We start from the raw sequence: 7,379 nt of genomic DNA, 5'->3' as shown, positions 1-7,379 counted from the left end.
AGTAATGTTGTTACACTCACACACCAACATTTATCATTTATAAAATTAACAGAAATTAATTTTAAATATGATGCTGACATTGTCTCCAACGTGTATGCAAAGCGAGTGCACTTATAATCAATACTTATTTATTTTGTTCAATTATAACTGAATAAATTGTATTTTCACGCTTAATTCCTTGAAATTGTATGTTGTAAAAACGTTAAATGCTACAAATGAAAATTCCAATTAATTAATTAAACAAGCTATTAGTTTACCATTTAAATGCACTGAAATGAAATTTTCAATTAATCAATTCATGTTAATTGCCCGCGCGAGGGTCGCCCCATAAGCCGGATAGGGTTTTAAAAGTTCTGCAAAAAAATAACTGCTCGCAGCTCTTCACTTTATTTTATTCTCGTTTTTGGAGATTCAATAACAAATCGAACACACTTCGCTGACGGTCCGCCGTGGCAGATGAGGCTGCGTCCGAAAAAACTTTGATTAAAATACGCATTGTAAAAAGATATTTACCAATGATTTACATTTTTTTTGCTGCCATCCATTCCGTTACTCAACATCCTTCCCTGCACTCCTGCTGCTGCTGTTCTAGTTACGTTTCGCGTTTTTCCCCTCTTTGTTTCGGCTTGGAAGCAATCAGTGGGGCAGAGCAGGACCAATGGACAAAGAACGAGGATAAAGGTCAGCTCAGGTCGAAGCTGGGAATGCCCTTTTGGCTTTTTATAAGTTCATCTTTTCGGCTAGTGTAATTGTGTATGTACAAAAAATCGAATGACGTATCTTGAAATTAATCAAATGTAGCGGCATAACCAGACCTTGGCAGATTATTTAATTCAAACCATAAATTACCGCTGTGCCCCATATTATCGGTTTAATATTATCTTTAGAATGTACACTTGGGATCTATTCTAATAAAAGTGATATATGTATGTATGCATGTACATATGTACATATGTACATAAATTTCAATGCATCTACATAAAAATGATTTTGACTCATACAGCTAAATGTGGCCCAAAAATATGACTATTGAATTTTAAATATTTTTCTGTTTAAATGTGGCTGGTCCTTGGTCGCTTTTTCAGATCTAATGGTGCAAAGATTTTGTTGGAAAATAATTGATTGATGAATTACATTCTTTCCTTACATTATTTACCTCGTTTAATCTCTACGAAAACGTTTTTGGTCTGGAGCTAGTGATTTAATCGTTTTGATTAGGGCACCGTTCAATGATGTCCGCGTTGTCGGAGTTTCAGACTCGAAATCAGTGTCTGGCCCATCGCTATGCTTGCGCTTGTCATCTTGTCGTCTAATGGCCTGGTCTAATGGTGGAATAATCATAATAAGACAACACTTTTTGGATGGGTAAATATACTTAAGTACTTACCAACAATGCCACTAGTCGTGGCGGGTGGTGGCTGATTATTCGAAAGTACTTCGGCCGCCTGGTCTGATGGTTGAAGCGATCCATGAGACGATTGTTTGTTTGGAAAGGCTTACATGAATACTTACCATAACTGTTACTAGTCATGCGGGGTGCTACAGTCGTAAGACCTCGGACAGCCATGGTTTGTATACGTCGGGAGCTTCTCGGCTGTGCCGAGGGAAGATTTTGGCGAACGAGTTTTTGCAGTGTCAGTGCAGGGATGTGTGTCGCTTCGAAGTTTCTCGCCAGTTCGCAATACTTGAACTTTTCGTCTTCCGACATATTTTTCCACAAATAATTAGCTTTCTTTATCAACGCCGACGACTGCTTCAGGGTTAGATGATCTCTTCCGGCCTTCTCCAGGGCAGTCAGACGTAAATCATTGCGGAAATTTTGCAATGGTCGCGGCGAAGCAATTTGACGTAAGAACCGATCCCTCTCATGCTGAAGTGTACTTGGTGAGAGCCGAACGCGATTCTCCTGGCTCTTCGAACCAGAAAAATAGCCAAAGAGTTTGTGTATAAAACTCATTTTAGCTTTTTGTCTGTTTGTATTGAAGTTTTTTGTTTGTTTGCAATGTAATGATGAAGGTTATTAGGTTTAAAAGTCAACGCATGCTTAGGTCCAGAACGAAAGTGTCTGAGATATAACGAAAGGGATATTTAATATTTGTTTGCTCATCGTTTGCTCACCTCCCAGTGAACTCTAATTGGAAACGTTGGGGGCAGCAAGTGGCAAGCAGGGGAAGCACAAGGTGAACCTCAGGCAGGGCTCAGATTGATTTTGCTAAATTTTCTGATTGAAGTCAGCAAAAGTGGCAACTACAACAGTAAACCATTGCTTACAAAGTAGTCAAACAGTCAAAGAGTCGCCTCTTGATACAGAGCGGAGCGGTGCGGAGGAGTGGGCTAGCTCTGGCCCTCGCTTTTTGCATAACTTATAAATCGATGACGTTGGCATGCGAGCGCATCTCGAGGCCCTCACAGTCGAGACATTTGCATAATAAGGCAGCCCCTCCCGCCCACCAACCCGTGCATGCAGCAGGAAAACTTGGCTGCAATTCACTGTGGCAGGGAGTGGAAAATTGGAGGGGCAGGGCGGCGAGTAAATGTTGCCTCTGGCACACTGCAGATGTGTGTGAGATGTAAGGATTGGAGGGTGAGGGCTTTCCGGATTCTGTGTCAAAATGGCGCAGAAAAATGCTCAAGTGAAGGAGCAGAACAGAAGCATGAGCTGGATCCGACGACTGCAGCGCGCTAGAGTGGAATGAATTTGACACATCGAAAGCTAAGATATGTTTCCCCTCCCCCACCAATAATGGTGGTGTTTTTTTTTTATATTCCTTCATTTATTATCTGAATTTTCTTACTTTACTACTACGTTCTTACACTAGCGGGTATATAATATGATGCGGGAAGTATTGGGAGTGGGCGCCCCACGTGTGTGTGTGTGTGTGTGTAGTGGTTAAAATCTTTTCCATGTCGATTCGAACTACAGATTAATCTGTGTGTCAGAAATTATAAAAACTTCTTTGTTCAATTTACAAGGGAATTTTGTCAGCTCAAAGACATTTTTACATAAATGGATATTCTGTGTTGCAAGTTTGCAATGCACCAAACTGATATGAATGTAGGTTGATAGGGTACTAGTTTGTGGGGCAGAGTACTCTATTCCCAAGAGTCCGACGATGTTGCAAGTGCTTCAACCGATTTCGGGATCTATACCCAGTCATAGAATGCTTTTCCCGCTTGATACTAGCAGATAAATAAGTGTCCCTTGATCGACTAAAAATTATAGCAAGCAGTTGTATTTATTTTATTTCTAAATTAAGAAATTTTACTTTGGACTTTTTGTGCATTATTAAAAGGATTTTCGATCCAATTCAGCTGGAATTCAGTCCGTAGCACCACCAAAAATATGTACAATGTACTTGGTATAATTTGGACAAACCTTCGCTCGTTTTGTTAACACTTTCAGCGAATGCAGAATATTTTCTAAATAAATATAAATTATTGATTATAGCTTTTCACACTAATAAACTGTATTTTTCTTCACCGTAAACATTTATTTGATTCAAAAAATGTTTGTTATTTGTTTGGGAAGCGCCACATGCCACAGAAATCGAACGGAATCGTTTCGATTCAATGGTCAGCAATTGTGTTCCCAAAAGTGTCTGCCTGCGGCGGGGTCTGCCTGGGTACATTCATTGAATTTTGTTCCATTTAGCATCGAATAAAATTTGAATAAAGTTTGAGCTTGCTTTTGGAGTTTTACCAAAGTTCCCTCCCCCCCGTACAGAATCTCCATATTTTGTATAACTTTATTTTTGTTGAGAGATATTTTTGGACTCTCTTTCTGTCTCTGTCTCTCTTCTGTATAAATTAAGTCATAACTTCATTTGTCTGCCATGGGCATTCATTTAGTTTATGTTTGTGCAACTCTCGCGGTGTCCTCCCGCTCTCCCTCTATCTCTCTCTCTCTGCCATATCTCTCTCTCTATCTCAATAAATTCATTTGGGTCTGGTTACAGTGTGTACTATATACGGGTATTTGTATGGTGGGAGTGTGGTTCCGGTGGCACCATCAGCAGCAGGAACAGCAGCACCGCCATTGCCATTGGCTAATCTTGTTGCGCATTGCCATAATTTTCAATTTACATGCACCCAGTGCCCTCCCCCCTCCGCCCCACCCCCCGTTCAACAGGAGGCGGCATCCTCCAGCTATCCCTGGGAGTCTCTGTTCGGGCGTTATATTGGTCACAATAAATTGACTGCAATGGGCTGTATGGCCCCCAACTGTATGTATTCTCTTTGCTGTGACTGTGTGTGTCGTCCTCGGCTTCCATTCGCTTGATTATGGCCTGCAGTCAGCGCTCCCCTCCGACTCCCGCCACCCATTACACTGCAGTTGCATTAGCTCCGCCATGCCCCCCTTTAAGTGCAACATTTCGATTTGCGCCATCATTGGTCCGGGCATCCGTTGTGCCGGCCATAGCCTAATCATTGACACATTCATTGATGCATCCGAGCGCGCTGTGGCATATTTACGAGCTGTCCTAATTGCCCCCAAGCAGATGCCCCAATGGCTCCACTACACCATCCCGCGATGCTGCGACACTCTCTACACCCGGCCGGTCCCAACATCCCCGAAAAGCACAAGTTTGAACCAGAGCGAGGGAGGTGCATTTCTCCAGGGGCTGTGCTTGGGGGCGACATAACTTAAAGCAAAATTTACAACGTTCAAGCTAAAATTTAATCATTGAATGTTTGCTAGAAACGCAACGAGGTAAACCTTATACATAGAAATATCTTGGAATTTCGAAACAATCGAATATTTAATATTTTATATTAGATTCTGAATAAGATTAAACTTAAGTTGAGCCAGAAAAATCATGCTAAATTGCATTTCAAGGCTTTACCTCGTTTCATTTAAAGCAAACATTCAATGAATACATTTTAGCTTGAGTAAATATGTATACATTTTCCTGCTAGTTTTTTATATTTGAAGTCACCATTTGTGATACCATTTGACCAGACAGGCTACAAAAAATTTGACATTTGGCTGTGTTTTTTTTGTTTCTATAATGTGACTTAAATGTACGTTTCCCATTTTTCATACTCATCAAAAAGAAATTCCTTTAAATAATGAGTTCGAAGACAATTTTGTGCATTACAAATAATTTACATGCAAATATTAGAACAAAATTGTGCCAGCAAAAGCAAAAGCTCGAATGCAACGAGAGCACTAGAATATCAGAGAAAGAGGCGGAGACAGAAGCAGAGAGAGAGAGAGAGAGGCAGAGGCAGAGGCAGAGAGAGAGGCAGAGAGAGAGGCAGAGGCAGAGACAGAGCTTCTGTAAAGCTCTTGCAGTAAGGAGATTTTTGGTATCCGTAAACAATAAACTTCTTCACACACATGCCACAGAAAAACACAAACACACACAGATATGCAGAAATGGGAGAAGAGAGGATTAAACTAATTTGCAAGAACATTGAAAATCCTTAAAAACTGTTGCAGTGGCTACATATTTCAGACTTCAGGGAGAGACGGAGTGAAAGCAAATACCGGTGGGTGCACTGGGTAAGGTAAGCAGATTAAGGTAACATGACATTAGGGATGACTAATGGTTCTCCTCTTGGCATGGTAGTTATGGGTGGTATATGTAGATATAACTCTTTATGGGTACAGCGCTCTTGCTTACTGTCTGGAAACTCTCAGTATTTATAATTCATTCAGCACTACTCCAGCACCTTTTGGCTTATTTAATTAGAGTCTTTGTTCAACATGTAATTCAACACCTGCATTTTAATGGAGTAAATGAAACACATTTATTATTCATTACCTTGAGCCCAAATGCGATTATGGTGTTTACTTGTGTGCATTTATTCAGCTACAAATGTAAGCCGCAACGGAAATAATGTTTAATCGAAATTCATTTTCAGCTGCAAGAAAAATATGAGGAGAAACATTCAAGAATTTGCCACTGCCACAAACTAATTTATTTATTCCAAGTGCAAAGCAAAGGAAGTTTTAAACTTAGTTCCAGCAAACAAGTTCCAGCATGAACCATAAACCCAAATTGGCATCGCTCTGCCCCCAACGAATGACTCCCATGCGTGTGTGCGAGTGTGTGTGTGGCCATGGTGCTGCTGCCACTCGTATTTGCCGCCCCCCTCCATGACCTCATGCTGCAACCCATTTTCCCCTCTGCGGGTGGTGGGGCAACTGTGCAACTGTGCAACTTGTGTATTGCGTTGCATTTCAACTTAACTGAATTATTAGTCGACTTATGTGAATTATGATCTTTTAGTGCTGATACACCAGGCTCTCCTGCACATCCTCATCCTCATGGCACTGCTGGAACCCCTCTTGAAGCTCTGCTCTCTCAACCACTTTCGTTAATGCATTTGCCCAGTGGCCATGTGGGATTGTTGTTGCTGCTGCTTGCTGCTTGCTGTTTTGTTGTTGAGGCAATTTTCCAAAAACAATAAGGAAAACCCACAGAGGAAAGCGAGAGCTAGAGCTGTGAGGTTGTGGGAATTCGAGCTGTTGACTGCTCACCTTGCAAGCTGCAGCTCACCCAGAAACAGAAACACAAAACAGGACCTGCGCCAGCACCAGAGCCACAGCCAGGCTCCAGGACAGAGCTAAACTTTCCCCTTTTTTTCCTCTGTTCTGTTGGGTTTTTTTGTTTTTGTAGGGATTGCTGATGCTGTAGTTGAAGATGAAGCTCCTTCGACTGAAGCCCTGGTCTGGGGCTGGAGCTTTTGTTATATTCATGCCGTTGTTATGGGTCTTTGTTGTTTGTGGCACTGCAGTTGCTAGGATCCCAGGAATACCCATGGGATGGCGCACCCGCAAACCCCACAACTCTCTCAAAACAGATTGCAGCGTAACTCATCCCTGGACACGATGGGGACAGCTCGAAAGAAAAGGCACGAGATTGAAAGGTGGCAAATCCGAGTCTCGAATCTGGGAATACTCTGATTTGTGTGATTACTTCGATGTCAATCATATAAATAATGCTAGATAGATTCCAAGGCAGGTACAAATATATTTATGGTCGTGTGTATATCACGATCGTACCCCCAGAACCTTCTCAAACATCTCTTACACCTCAGAATACCCTTTTTCCGAAGAGAACAAAAAGAAGAAAAAAGCTTTTAGGCCCAGACGAACTTTGCTTAACCTCGACCTCGATTGTCTACCCAGACCATGGTCTCTCTCACTCTCTGTCTCTGCTTGGCCGGCACCTATTCTCCAGTTGGGTGAAAATGATTTATGACGCTGGTCTGAAGGATTAGCATATGAAACCAAACAAAGCTGGTTGTCCTTGCAGCATCGTTCTCCTGTTTCTGCTTTGGCTCCTGCTGCTGCTGCTGCTCGGACTCCCACTGTCCGACTAAGCCAGTTTCCGTTTGTTTGGTTAGGCTAGAAAATGGACAAGATTTTG

At 41.8% G+C, this 7,379-nt stretch overlaps 1 protein-coding gene across 2 annotated transcripts; it reads right to left on the bottom strand.

The window, feature by feature from the left end:
• Nucleotides 1-861: 861 nt before the first annotated feature.
• LOC117900810 lies at nucleotides 862-2,035 on the bottom strand. 2 transcript variants are annotated; one of them, XM_034811301.1, is made up of 4 exons: nucleotides 1,513-2,035; nucleotides 1,388-1,450; nucleotides 1,148-1,322; nucleotides 862-1,087 (listed from the first exon to the last, which is right to left on the bottom strand). In XM_034811301.1, the coding sequence occupies exons 1-3, from the start codon at nucleotides 1,955-1,957 to the stop codon at nucleotides 1,162-1,164; spliced, it is 669 nt and encodes a 222-aa protein (XP_034667192.1). In that variant the 5' UTR covers nucleotides 1,958-2,035; the 3' UTR covers nucleotides 862-1,087; nucleotides 1,148-1,161. The 2 variants fall into 2 exon arrangements, with proteins under 2 accessions (XP_034667192.1, XP_034667191.1); XM_034811300.1 differs by having other exon boundaries at nucleotides 865-1,087; nucleotides 1,157-1,322; nucleotides 1,513-2,034.
• Between the last annotated feature and the right edge of the window lie 5,344 nt (nucleotides 2,036-7,379).

The sequence above is a fragment of the Drosophila subobscura genome, chromosome U (assembly GCF_008121235.1).
Source record: "Drosophila subobscura isolate 14011-0131.10 chromosome U, UCBerk_Dsub_1.0, whole genome shotgun sequence".
Lineage (NCBI taxonomy): Eukaryota > Metazoa > Arthropoda > Insecta > Diptera > Drosophilidae > Drosophila > Drosophila subobscura.
The sequence above is the reverse complement of the archived record's forward strand: the minus strand, read 5'-3'. Positions and strand labels throughout refer to the sequence as shown.

Coding starts and splice junctions, on each gene's coding strand:
- LOC117900810 (XM_034811301.1), bottom strand. CDS start 1,957: ATGAGTTTTATACACAAACTCTTTGGCTATTTTTCTGGTTCGAAGAGC. Junction 1,451..1,512: donor CATGACTAGTAACAGTTATG/GTAAGTATTCAT, acceptor TTCAACCATCAG/ACCAGGCGGCCGAAGTACTT. Junction 1,323..1,387: donor CACGACTAGTGGCATTGTTG/GTAAGTACTTAA, acceptor TTCCACCATTAG/ACCAGGCCATTAGACGACAA.